At 38.7% G+C, this 13,045-nt stretch overlaps 1 protein-coding gene across 3 annotated transcripts; it reads right to left on the reverse strand.

Annotated features, from left to right (window-relative positions):
* Positions 1–927: 927 nt before the first annotated feature.
* Positions 928–10,423, reverse strand: spopla (speckle type BTB/POZ protein like a). Of its 3 annotated transcripts, XM_039655776.2 has the most exons (12): positions 10,256–10,416; positions 9,434–9,564; positions 8,722–8,858; positions 6,685–6,806; positions 6,442–6,593; positions 6,154–6,281; positions 4,613–4,790; positions 4,117–4,172; positions 3,891–4,013; positions 2,791–2,933; positions 2,639–2,692; positions 928–2,218 (listed from the first exon to the last, which is right to left on the reverse strand). In XM_039655776.2, exons 3-12 carry the CDS (start codon positions 8,797–8,799, stop codon positions 2,074–2,076), a joined length of 1,179 nt encoding a protein of 392 aa, XP_039511710.2. In that variant the 5' UTR covers positions 8,800–8,858; positions 9,434–9,564; positions 10,256–10,416; the 3' UTR covers positions 928–2,073. The 3 variants fall into 3 exon arrangements, with proteins under 3 accessions (XP_039511710.2, XP_039511709.2, XP_088989426.1); XM_039655775.2 differs by lacking the exon at positions 9,434–9,564 and having other exon boundaries at positions 10,256–10,420; XM_089133300.1 differs by lacking the exons at positions 6,154–6,281; positions 6,442–6,593; positions 6,685–6,806; positions 9,434–9,564 and having other exon boundaries at positions 10,256–10,423.
* Between the last annotated feature and the right edge of the window lie 2,622 nt (positions 10,424–13,045).

The raw sequence follows: 13,045 nt of genomic DNA on the forward strand, positions 1-13,045 counted from the left end.
ACATAGACGGCCTCCTACCGCTCGATTCACACCGAAGAAAAGAACAAAAGACAAAACTGAATTGTACTATGATGGAAAAAGAACTGTATGAATCCGCAACGTCTCATTAGCTCAGTGGTGCACTTAAAAATTGTCTTCCAGACAGACAGGAGTGGGAGAGAGGGTTTCTAATAGTGGTATGTTATCACAGTTCCCTAGGAGCCGCGGAAAACGGTCGGCATGAAGCGGCATGTTGGCAAGGGAAAAAGATGTGTGTTTGATAGCTCAGATTACGGACTACATGCTGTTCTCTTTAATTAGCCCTGATTTCCCCCATCATGAAGGATGCGAGAACAATACGTTGAGACTTCTGCAAAGATTATAATGGTCATGGCACCACAACTTGTGCTGCAGTTATAGCATAACACTGCAATGTTTAATCAATCACTAAATGCCTATATTTAGCAAAATGCAATCTGAAATTCAGCTGTATGTCCGGTTGTTTTTATTGCTCTTTTTGACCATTCCATCACCGCTTTTGAAATCTGTTATTCACAAATAGCCAAAGCAAAATGTCAAAACATTAGTCATTTTGCAGATGGCATTTCACTTCCTGCGAAACTTTATAACTCTAACAAGCTACTCAGGATGAGATCATGAAATACACAGTATTACCCTGTACAAGGACTGAATTAAACACCAAGTAGTACATAATCCAAACAAAAAGGAGAGAAAAAAAAAATCAGACTGTAATTGTTAAGAAACTGCGACTGCCAATCTAGAAATTACTCATAAACACAACATATTACAATACATCAAATAAAATGTTCTAAAGTTTGGGCTCAGTAAGATTTAAATAGGAAGTGTAATATTTCACAATATATTTATTTCCTATCTAATAAATGCATGAAACTTGAATGGAAGTAGAGAATATCATAACACACTGAATGCTGAAAAACTTTTTTTAATGAGTTAATGCAGGCAATCTCTCAGACAATATTTAATTTTTTTTTTTTTAAAAAGATGGAACAAATTCCAGAATCTTCACAAAACATGTCCTTTAACAGAACAAGTCAGTGTAGCATGACACAATGTACAGACTGCTCACTGTCAGTTTGACTAACACCAAAGCTCAAAACAAAACCGTGATAGATCGATGACAATCAATCTATCTGTATTTCCCACTCACACATTCATAAATCCATCCAAATGACATACATAGCAATGTCACACTCTGATGCTCAGCATCGAAATATTTCCTGATCACAGAGGACAGCGTGTTCGGAGATGGATTGTCTTGACTAGTTCAATCAGGTTACACAAATGAGATTATGGCCAATAACTTCCCACTACTTGTCTGTGTTTGGTAGACCAATTCAATGGAAGCAACACTATGGAGCCAAAAAATTTAGTCGTTGGTAAAATTGTGACTAGATGACAATGTTTTCACAGGTTAAGGGGCAGGACAAAAACAATTCATTTTGGTACACATCAAAATACAAATCTCTGAAATGCATATCATTTTCTGACAATATGGAATAGTACTAGTATTCTCTCCTCCCCACGTGGTTAAACTGTGTCTTTACATAGAAATTGTGCCATCAATATGGGGCATATCTATCTTTTCAAAAAGTATAAAGAAATAACCTTGCACTCATCGTGTTAACGTTTATTTAATGTCTAGTTGCACAACTAAACATTAAGAATATATACTATTTCATGTGGATCAAACTCCTGACACATTCCTAGAGAGCTCCATATCAAAACAGCGAGACTTTGGGAACTAGTGCAACAGGGAAGAGGCCTGGTCTCATGGGACAAGGCAGGCACAGAGTAGAACTGAGAGAATTCAAACACTCCACACAAGAGTCATGGCAGATAGTTTAAGGCTGTTTGAAGTGACAGATTTGCAACATAAAGCTCAGATGCCGGTCCCATTGCTCGAGAAGGGTGCGAACAGCTTTCGCTGTCGTTTAGAAGCCAGTCTGTCCCAGTCACGTGCTGTTGGGTCAGATGACAATGGGAGTGAGACGAAACTCTGCAGTGTTCTGGCTTTTGCCCCAGGACAGGCCCAAGAGAGCAGCAGAAATGTCGTCACGACTGTTTTAGGCGCTTCCTGGGCAAGCCGAAGTGGGGGCACTGTGCTGACGCAAGCGCACGGAAAGCCTCCGCCACTAAGTGAGGATGAGACTGGATCATTGACTTCCAGCCTGCGGTCTCCATTATGTCCGTGGCATGACTGTCAGGAGAGGGTGAAGACATTTCAGTATTAGCACAAGACATTAAAAATCGAGAGGCTCAATTCAATGGTGCGTACGGGAGATTCGAGCAACTCTATTTATACAAAAGGCCGTTTTCCTCCGAATGAGCATGCACTAATGCAGGAGTTATTGCCATTCTGAAGAGTACGATCAGCAGGGCGTCGGGGATCTATAATAGAGACTTTGTGATACGTTTATAATGCACAAATGTTCCCTTCATTGATGTTTCAGACAGTCAGAGTCTATTAATAACCTGTATCAGGAGATGTGCGGGCTGCGGATACCAACCAAGCAGCTCGGGCTGCCCAGAAACTAAAACAATGCATTCTAATGCATCTAAGAGTGCAGATAAGAGCTTGGTATTAATCTTGTGTCACACATATCAGCTAATTACATACTTGCTATTCCAGTTTTTCCCATCTTTACAGCCCAGCTGTCGGAGGACACTGCACCTATGGATAAGATAGAAGAAAAACGCTCTCATTCTCAGGCTGGTAAACAGCCATGGCAGCAGGAATTTATCAAGCAGAGTTTCTTTGGCAGCGCTTGCCTGTTGATAAAATCTATGGCCTGTGCTTTGAGCTGCTCGGCGCTGTGCAAGTCGGCCAGGATGAGGGTGTCTGCCACGTTTTCAACCGAGAGGCTGTTGCAAAGGGCTTCCTCACACATGACCTTTAAGCGCTCCAGAGCGTACTGAGAGAATGACACACATGACTTAGAACAAAACTCAAAGGTTTTTGATGCCATTTTAAGCATTAGCTCACCCAAAAAATGACTATTCTGGCATCATTTATTCACCCTCATGTTGTTCCAAACCTGTATGACTTTCTTCCATCTATGAAACACAAAATAATACATTTTTTGTAATCATGTACTCTGTATTCTGAAGCTTTGAAGCTGCAAAAAGAAAAAACAAAAAGCACCCCAACGAAATAGTCCATATGACTAGATTGAGACAGAGCAAATTCTTTATTCACTGTAAAACTCAACGTTCGCCCTAGCTCACCATGATACATTCATGAAAGTAGTAGTGATGCTTAAATTGTTCTTTTGAGTCTGGTCTTCTTCAATAAATCACTTCGCTTTAGTGATCAGAACAACATTTCTTCCCACAGAAGAAAGTCATATGGGTTTGAAACAACTTAAGGTTGAGTACATGATAGGTTTCACTTCTGGTTGAACTAATCTTTTACACAAACTGGTCACTTCCTTTAAAAAAAAAAAAAAAAAAAAAAATCAAAAACATAAGTTTTTTAATCTTCTGCCAGGTTCACAAAAAAGGTAACCCACATAAACACATCCATATACAAATATACAAACAATCAGCATTATATATACATACACACACACTTATATACTTATTATCAATGTTGAAAACAGTTGTGTAGCTAAATATTTTTGTGAAAGGAGAATTTTTTTTATATACCAGTGTAAATGCATTCAATGTCACTTTTTAAATTCAAATTAATGCATACTTGCTGGATAATAGTACCGACTCCATACTTTTGAATGGTAGTGTATGCCCTGACAGCACACATTTCTCTTATTACTTAAGTAGATGCTTAAAACATATGCATATAAAATATGCATATTAAATATATGCATTAATAAGCATAATTATCTAAAGTTTTTCATAAAACAGCCACTTACTTTGTCAGCTGCGGCTAATAAACTATCAGCCATTCTCTCTAAATTTGGTGCTTTTCCTGTGTATATGAAGCCCATCATTTCTTTAAAAACCTCTGGTTCAACATCACTGATGTCCACTCGATTCTGGAAGAAAACAAAGCAGCTTATGAACACATACACTGTATAACGGCAAAAGTCTCTGAAACTATATTGCTATTGCAATATAAGAAGTGCATCAAATGCATACCTTTTTACTCTCCTCCATTTCATGTTCAAACATGGCATTAAAGACCGGTGATCTCGCTGTCAAAAAAGCAATAAATCTGTCAGTCACATTATATGAGCATCTCTCAAGGCTCAGAGTCAAAAACAAATGAAACAAGTGTCCAGTTTTTTTATTTTTTATTTTATTTTTTTATTAAATTATCCCCGACCTGTGAATCTACACATGCAAAAAGAAACCAAAAGGCAAAAGTCACATTCATGGACCCAGTCGACCTTTGAGGACATTAGTAGTGGATCACTCTCTGGATTTTCAATGATGAATCTAAAACTGTCATATTGAAGAATTACAACCCCAGAAAGAAAAAAATATATACTGTCAAGGTCACACAAACTGTCTCCCGACACACATGCACAACCCCCCTCAGAAGGGTGGGTGCTGCTGAGCTAGCGTCGCTGGGATGAGAGGAGAACATGGAGGTGATGTCGTCAGCAGGGCTGGGGGTCTGGATTAGACTCACCTGCCAGGATGGATTTGTGGGCTTTGAACTCCTGCCCCCCCACATATAGAGCGCAGTCCGTGAAGCGTGAGCATTCCCACAAGTTACCCAGGTCATCAGACAGCTGGCACTCCGGAACCTTCAACGTGTTCATGTTGGACTGTCCGGAAATGTTCACGGAGTCCTGGACAACACTTACCTAATTAACACATTAAATTACTAGTCAAATTAAACCACTTGGTCTGGTAATGCAATGTGATGTACTGAAATGTCTTCACACTGTCCTCTTACATTTTATTATAACAACAACATTAAGCATATTTTTATGCATGTTACTTGGCAATCTTCATTTACTTCTTAGAACCCTGTAAAAGTAATAGAGCACCCAAGGTAACGCGTTATAGCGAATTTGACTGCAAAGTGCAAACATATCAAAGCTACTGTATGTCATCCAAGTGCTACACGGCTCCAAGGAATTGTTTCGAGGGAACTATTTCTTTAATTACGTGATTGCAACAGCAATTGAGATTGGGCAGGGAAAATGCAGCTCCTATTAACTAAGTACTAACTGACTCAGTGTTCCTATATATTCTATCTCTGTATACAATGTTGACAAACTCATTAAGAGTACTAGCAACCTCGCCTGCTTTGAAAATATTTCAGTGTTGATAAAAATAAAGGTGAATGCAAGAAAAAAGAAAAAACCTTTCATGCAAAATTGCAAAATGAAAACCAACTGCAGCTATCAGAAACACAGCTGATGAAAGCATCCTGCAGTTTTTTAATAGTTTGTCTGGCAATAATCATCTACAAAAACTGTCCAATTAATGAGGGGAAACATTATCTGCAATTTGCATTTAGTTTCAAGTTTGTCTTGTGATATTGCCAATTTCCCTGCAAATATTAAACCCTGCAGCAGATCTCAACAGGCATGTCGGCTATTTTTCAAGCAAGACTCATAATTGTGTTACAGTAAATTCATTTGACAACCCATTTCATTTGCCGCTCTAGGTGATGTCTCTATCCTGCTACGTTCTGAAGAGAAGGGTGATCTGTCAGACTGCTACTAGCGTATTCATACAAACAGATCAGAGCGCGGAGGAAATTTCATCTGCAATCTACTTGCAGGAGAAAGCCTACAATTTTGCAAGTTCCACATTTTCATGTTTTGTAAATTACCAACAGTGTAACTAAAAGAAAGAAATTACAAATGGAGAAAAAAAAAAAAAAACGTCAAGCAAATAGGTCAAAGACAAATAAATATATCCAAGTTGATAAAAGGAGAATTTGTTTAAAATCTAGTTCAAAAAAGCAAGCGTCAAGTTTAAGACATTTAATACAATGATAGATTGTTTTGTGCAAATTTTAGATATCCAAGACTCATGCGAAGTACATCATCTATGTATTAGATTTTCTAGATTTTAGATTTTTTTTCAGTTGATTTCTAAAAATGCAACTGATTTACCTAAATTTAATTTAGTTACATCACTAAATAAATACAATTTTAAAGAGATTAATCAGCTGCGGCTGACCCAAAACAAAAAGTATAAATGCATACTTGCCTCACAAAATAATGTGAGTTTATCATCTGGTAGCAGCCCATTTGCTTCATCGAGAAGAAAATCTCTCCTAATAAATTTTTTGAAGCCCCAGTCTTTGCCTTGGACAAACCGATAGGCTCTTTGGCTTTCTGCATTTGGAAAATAAGTAAGAGTCAAGTTAGAAACGTTTTGTTCAAGAGCACCAAAAGCAATCAGCTGATACCGAATTACAAATCTATGTAGCATTTAAAACAACAGGACTCCCATAAATAAATAAAAATCTCGAATTAAGGGTGTTTTTTTTCTTACCCATAGCTTTTGTCTCCTCCCGTTTAGCGTTCAATAAAGAAAATTTGAACTTGGCTCTGACCTCACTTTTTGGACAACTAACTAATAGCAAATATAGCGAAAGATAATCTTTACTTTCATCATCGAGTCCCTTCGGATTGACCCGCAAGCACCTGAAGATAGACAAAGATGCAGAGTGATTGAGATTATGAGCCTGAAACTATTACAACACACACACACAAACACATTGATTGGACTCCTCACCATTTCATCTTATCATTAGGCCCTGATGAGAAGGTAGAGCTCTTTAAAACTTCACCCATCTCTTCTCGACAGAAGCTGAAGTTGTTTATGGTCCACATGTAGGAAAATTTCACTACCTTGACCTACAAGATCACCAAAAATTGGCATCAATGAAAATGGATAACATCAACAACACACATACCAATGTGTAGTCATTCCTAGTCAACAACACATCATATGCTCTGAGAACACATGCACTTCCTGTAGCTTCAAATATTTTTACCAACATCTGATTCACTTCCTAGGCAACTACATAGCTCCTATTCAACTTTGCATTGCATCAGCCTGAGGTTAAGTCTTACTGAGACAAATTTCCGATGGTATCATTTTACCATATCTGATAAACCAGCATGACCACATTATGATGACTGCTTGAGTTTCATTATCACTTGCACAATAATGTGTCATTCTATCTACTTTAATGCACTGATTACCCTTCATTAGATCAAACTGTGCACAGCGCCGAAACAAGCAAGAGATCAAAACATATGCAATTGCTCAAGCTACACTTGTCATTAAAATAAAAAAAAATAAAAAAAAGTGGTAAAATTTCTGGACAAATTTATTTGTTTAGCGCTTTTCACAATGCACATTGTTTCAAAGCAGCTTTGCAGAAAATCATGATGTTAATGTTTATACTATCTTTATGCCTGACACCATATGTCCTAACCGGACACCATTCCATACGATTCCAGTGATAAGCATTTTGTCTGTCCACACCAGACGTGAGAACGGCCGGATGCAAAATAAATAAATAAATAAATAATAATAAGCCAATCAGAATAACATGGGGACTGGCTCTCTCTGCAAGCGCAGTGCACTCGCAATGGAATGGACACACCATTTTAAACATACAGTATGTCATTTTTGGTCACCAGGGGTCACTCATTTAAAATAATAACAAAAGACGTACTTTGATGACGTCGGGAAAGAGCGTGGGCTCACATGACAACCAGCTCAGCTCATGACATGATATCATCGTTTCACAAAATATACGGATATACGGCATCTCTTTGTAGATTTAGCTTGTCACAAAGCTTTAAATGCAACCCCAATGTCTACATGTGTCATGCTTTTTCTCCTGTCCCAAACCCTTCTCGGGTCATATTTTTCACCCGTACGTTTGAGCTTTACTGAGCTGGCTGTAGCAGCAGAACGTGCAGGCAAAGCGTAATCATGGTCCATAACTATAATACAGACAAATATAAATACTTATATTACGCCCATTCAATGAATGACCTATTTTAGAACATTTTTCATATATAGGGCGCACCGGATAAGATACTGCAGTCAAACGTTTGACTGGGTTTGGGTTATGCATCCACTAGATGTGCTAAAGGCTAAAGGGAATGTAGCGAGTGCGTTTTTTTTAGTAAGCATGAGCGCGCTGGGGAGGGCACGTAACTTACATTCGCAGCCTGACTCATATGAGTATTCAATGTGCGCGGCTCGCTGACAGCAACAGCTGGCTGTTTTGAATGAGATTAAATCACCTTTCTTTCCCAGTCTGACATTCAGTTTGGAGTTCAGGGGATTGTCTTGACCTAATAATTAAATTGTTAAATTAAATTATTAAATTAATAATTAAATCCTAATAATTCTTTAGGTGAGTGTATGTCCAACTTTATATAAAGAGCAGGGCAATAATATAATTACAATTTGCAAAAAACATATATAGGCCTATCTATAACTTCTGTGCTAATTATGTGATAATATAAACAGGGGAGCACATAAGTGCGTGGTAAAAATAAATGATGTCTAGCAGAAAATTGGAATTGTGCGCTGTTATCTGTGTGCACAGACAGTGCTCATGTTTGAGACAGTGCTCGAACACAGAATTGATTCCTCTTTCTTGTTTACTTGCATTCGAACGAACACATACACACAAAAAACACATACTACACCGGGATATGCATAATTAGGCAGCTATTTAAATGGCTTCCAAAAATTCTTCAGCATAGTCTGTACATGATCGCTTGAGCAATTGGTCCATCTCACCTGGGTATAGCACCAGCTCTCTGCCACAGGCCCACTGGACATCTCCCCTGGAGGAGGAGGGGTTTGGACCCCTGACATCGCCAGCTCACTCCTCACTGCAAGAAGCGCTGACGGTCCCAAAGCTTTCACCACTTGACCTTTATGGAAAAAGAGAGCAAAGACATCATATAAGAAAAAAAAAAAAAAAAAAAACGGCAGCAATTTCTGCCTCTCCTCCTGACCTGAAAATAACAAATCTTTGACTTTGTCATCAGCAAGCCATTTTGTGGTCAAATGAGTCATTGCAAACCCCAACTCAGGGCACAAAATCTATCAAAATTGGAGGAAGGAAATGAAAGAATGAGCCTTATGAAAACCTTAACAACAGAAGCGTGCAATATCACAATCCAGTCTGTAGTGTGACAGAACATAACCACAAAAATCCATGAAAATGCTTACGAGAAACCATCATTGTAAATTTAGCTGTGCTTGAGGAGAAACATCAGAATCAGTTAAGTCCAATGTATGTAGTGACTAAATGGCTTGTTGGCACAGGCCTGATAGGCAGGTCTGAACTTGCCCTTGTTGACAAGGTACAGTCAAGGGCACATTAGTTGCATTTTGGTAAACCAACGGACAAATCCACCTATATTTCACTCTAGACCAAACTATTTTGACTTTACAGAACCAAATTCAAGTTGAAATAATGACTGCACAACACCCTCCAACTCACCTAAGCCTTAGTAAATATCTTGAAATTCATTTCTTGATGCCATTGTACACATGTATCAGGTAAACACTGCAGAAACAAGCTTAAGCTTTACTGTGACATTACAGCATGATCCAAAGGCTCCTCATCCCAACCTGTAAATATAAATAAATACACTTTCATACAATAAACTTTGCCATTTGAATCCACTCATAAGCATTTATCAGGCACTAAGTAAAATAAGATCAATATCGTGATTATACTGATAACCACATTTAATACAAAACATATAACGTAATAAAACATAACCAACATCCACAGCTCAATGGTTTTAGAATAACATTAACGTTAATTGAACCCTAACGTTACTGGACTGTCTGTAAACTTCATTACGCTATTTACAATTTAACTTCAGTTGATCGAGTTAAAATCCGGATTGACTGCCCCTAAAATTGAGCTGACAACCAATTTAACTTAGGCCAATAAAATGTAAATGTTTAGAACACGAATAACAGTTTTTTGTCTTCTCTGTTTTGGGCTTCTGTTTTTTAAATGTCAAATTGTTTTCTGGGCTTGGTCAATGTGGGAAGAAACTGGTTAGCCTGCAAATACCAAATCTAATTGAAATCAATGTGTGGTCAGCGATTGTTGAATTCTATATTAGCCACACATCATTAACTTAAAACCTAGTGTCTAAAAGAGGCATTATTGTCTCACATGGACAAAAAGGAATCAAGTCTTTTGTTTGAGCTAGTCAGATTCTTGTTGGCTAGTTGGCTATGTTATGTTGTTAGCAAGCTAAACTATCCACAACATTGACAAAAGTAGATCAGTTAAAGCACAAACCTTTCCTCGCCATTCTGTAAACACTGTTAAATTCAAGGTTCGATGGGTCCTTGTGGATCTGCTAAGTTTAATCGCCACTAAATATTGAAGTGTATTTGTGTTTCTTCAAGTGCAGCCCACCACAGTAGCTTGCAGTGTGTGCTGCTTATCCTGCCAATGAAGGAAGCGAAAGCAAACCACAGGAGTGAGCAGACAGGGCCGCGCTCATCTCAATTCTGTGGCTGTACGTTATTCCGCCAACCGGGGGCGCGCCTTGGCCAAAAAAAAATTACAGTGTCGATGAAAGATTGTCTTATTATACCCAATACAGGAATCTGGGATATTACGAATTTCTAGTAATAATTGTTGCACAAGAAACATGCAAAAATAAATAAAAAAATAAAAAAATAAAAATAAGCAGGCGATTACATGGAATTTACATTTGGGTCACATGATCTCACATCTGTCCGTAAAATGTTCAAAAGAAAGTATGACTGTGGAACACAAAAACGGAAACACAAAGGTTAAAAAACTAACAATGTGACCATTAGCCTAATGAAAAAAATCCCCAAATACAAAAATGCGCTGCAAAAGTTCATAACGCAACCAAATACAGAGCGCTGTAGTAACACAGACCACAACAGAAATGTTTTCAGGGGACCAGGTAACCTTCCATTTGACTTTTCAGTAAGACTTAAAAAGAAAAACAATTATTTAAGACAAAAATAATTTGTGTAGCCTAACTACAAGTTGATACGATAGAAAAAATGGGGGGGGGGGGGGGGGTGTTGTAGGCTCTTTCTCTTGTTTATGCTGTTGGCTCATCTAATCAATCATATTTTTAATCATGTAAGATCTATTCTTGGATTCATTATTATCTGAAGTATCAGTTTAGTGTTTATTATAAAGAGTGTTTTTTTTAGCTATCTTGTTGACTGATGTTGACCTTTTGTTCTTTCTGTAGACATGTGCAAGAGTATAAAATGAAACTACATAGAACTACATGAAAATACAAACTACATGAAACTATATGAAATCGAACTTGAGCATGCAAAAGACGTGCGCAGTCCTTTTCATGCTGACTCAATAGATTGTGTTTTCTTAATGTTTTCGTTTTTATTCGTACACTTTACGCATTTGAAAATAGCAAAAATTTGATTTAAACAATTTAAAATTTGAAGTGAACTATTCCTTTAATCACCTGTATAATGATGTCCTTGAACATGTATCATCTGTGTTCGAAAGCAAAACACACAACATAAACGATCTCTACTTGTGTGGCATGTTTTCTTTTGATTGCCAGTAGTTGAGTGCAGATAACTCTTCTGTCACACTGTCCTCCGCAGTGCTCTAATGTTATTCTCCTGACAAACAAAAAGGAGCTTTGGGTAAGCCACTCTGAAACAATGTGCTGTGATTATACCCTGGAGGCCTGTGATAACTAATTCCCATTTACATCAGCATGGAAGTGTTTCACTGCTGAAATGATACACCATTTTCACCTGAGTGTCATGGTCTCATCTGCTAGTGTTTCATGGTTAATATATACCATCATCATGAGGAGAGTTCTTTGTTAACTGTGAAAGACATTACATTTTGAGAGTGAGCCGGAAGTTAGAGACGTCTGTTCTACATGGCTGATAAAGCCCTATAATAAAATTGCCAGCTGAATGCAAAGACGTTGAGTTGATTCCACATTTTATCAGGAAAAATTAAAGGTGAGATAAACATCAAATATGTGTAACATCACATGACATGAGTGGGCCAGCAAAGAGCATTTAGCCAGATGGATTCCAACTGTGGGCTCTCCTCAGCCACAACCATTTTGAGCTAGTCTCGGCTGCCAGGGCTATCTCCCTGGTGGTTTTCTTGAGAAAGTTTTGGATCTGTCTTAGGAAATAGCACAAAGATGTTGCCGGGAAACCATGACAGCCAACTTTGATGGGAAACATGGCTGCATGCCATCCTTTGGTAAGAGCGTCATCGATCAAGTCCCGGTACTTAGCCTTCTTGATTTGATGCGAGATAGCTAGCCTGTCCTCCCATTCCACCGTAAGTTCAGCTACTAAGATGGTCTTGATGCTCCTGGAAATCAGGACCAGATCCGGACAGAGTGAGGTTACTGCAATGTCTTGTGGGAAGGCAAGCCTACTTCCCATGTCCACTTGCATCTCCTAATCAAAAGCTTGCTGTATGGATGCCGGGTGCTTGGCCGCTGCCTGTACCATGGGAGTATGGTTGCCATCACACTGGAAGTTGATGAATTTTGGAGACTGTGGTACCAAGTTGTTGTTGGCATTGACCCTCAGCATTGACTTCTATCAGTACCTTGTCTTGTACAGTACAGTACCTGTGTCAACCATCTCCCAGTGCTTTGGGGCATGCCGTCAAGATATTCAGTGTACACAGCACTGCTTAATCCATACTGCTTGCATGATGGCTGTTCTGCCTTGCCCCAGATCTTTAAATTACTTGACGTCAACTTGCCTTGGTCGGTTTCCCAAAGTTCCTTCCAGGACAGTGATCGTTCAAGTGCCTGAGAGTCCAGACCTACCCCTTTAACATGGCAGTGTTCATCTTCTGCCTCTCGGACCCTCTGCACCACAGGCTCTCTCTTGCCTTTTGGTGTTGGCCATAGTGAAAGCATCATACAATGAACCTCCCAAGCAACTAGCTGGTGTCAATCGCCTCAAGCCAGATGCTCAGTTGGACTTTGGTCTTTGAGACTGCCAACGTCCTTCATGGAGTAGACATAGTTGTTTTTTTTCCAAGACATTGCATCCCTTGGTCTTGGAATACTGGGATTTCTGA

Source organism: Pimephales promelas, chromosome 7 (assembly GCF_988280905.1).
Source record: "Pimephales promelas chromosome 7, fPimPro1.hap1.1, whole genome shotgun sequence".
Taxonomy (NCBI): Eukaryota; Metazoa; Chordata; class Actinopteri; order Cypriniformes; family Leuciscidae; genus Pimephales; species Pimephales promelas.

Excerpts from the sequence above, each read along its gene's own strand:
- spopla (XM_039655775.2), bottom strand. Across the intron at positions 4,173-4,612 it reads CCACAAATCCATCCTGGCAG|CGAGATCACCGGTCTTTAAT; the intron begins GTGAGTCTAATC and ends CTTTTTTGACAG. Across the intron at positions 2,693-2,790 it reads GCCATAGATTTTATCAACAG|GTGCAGTGTCCTCCGACAGC; the intron begins GCAAGCGCTGCC and ends TCTTATCCATAG.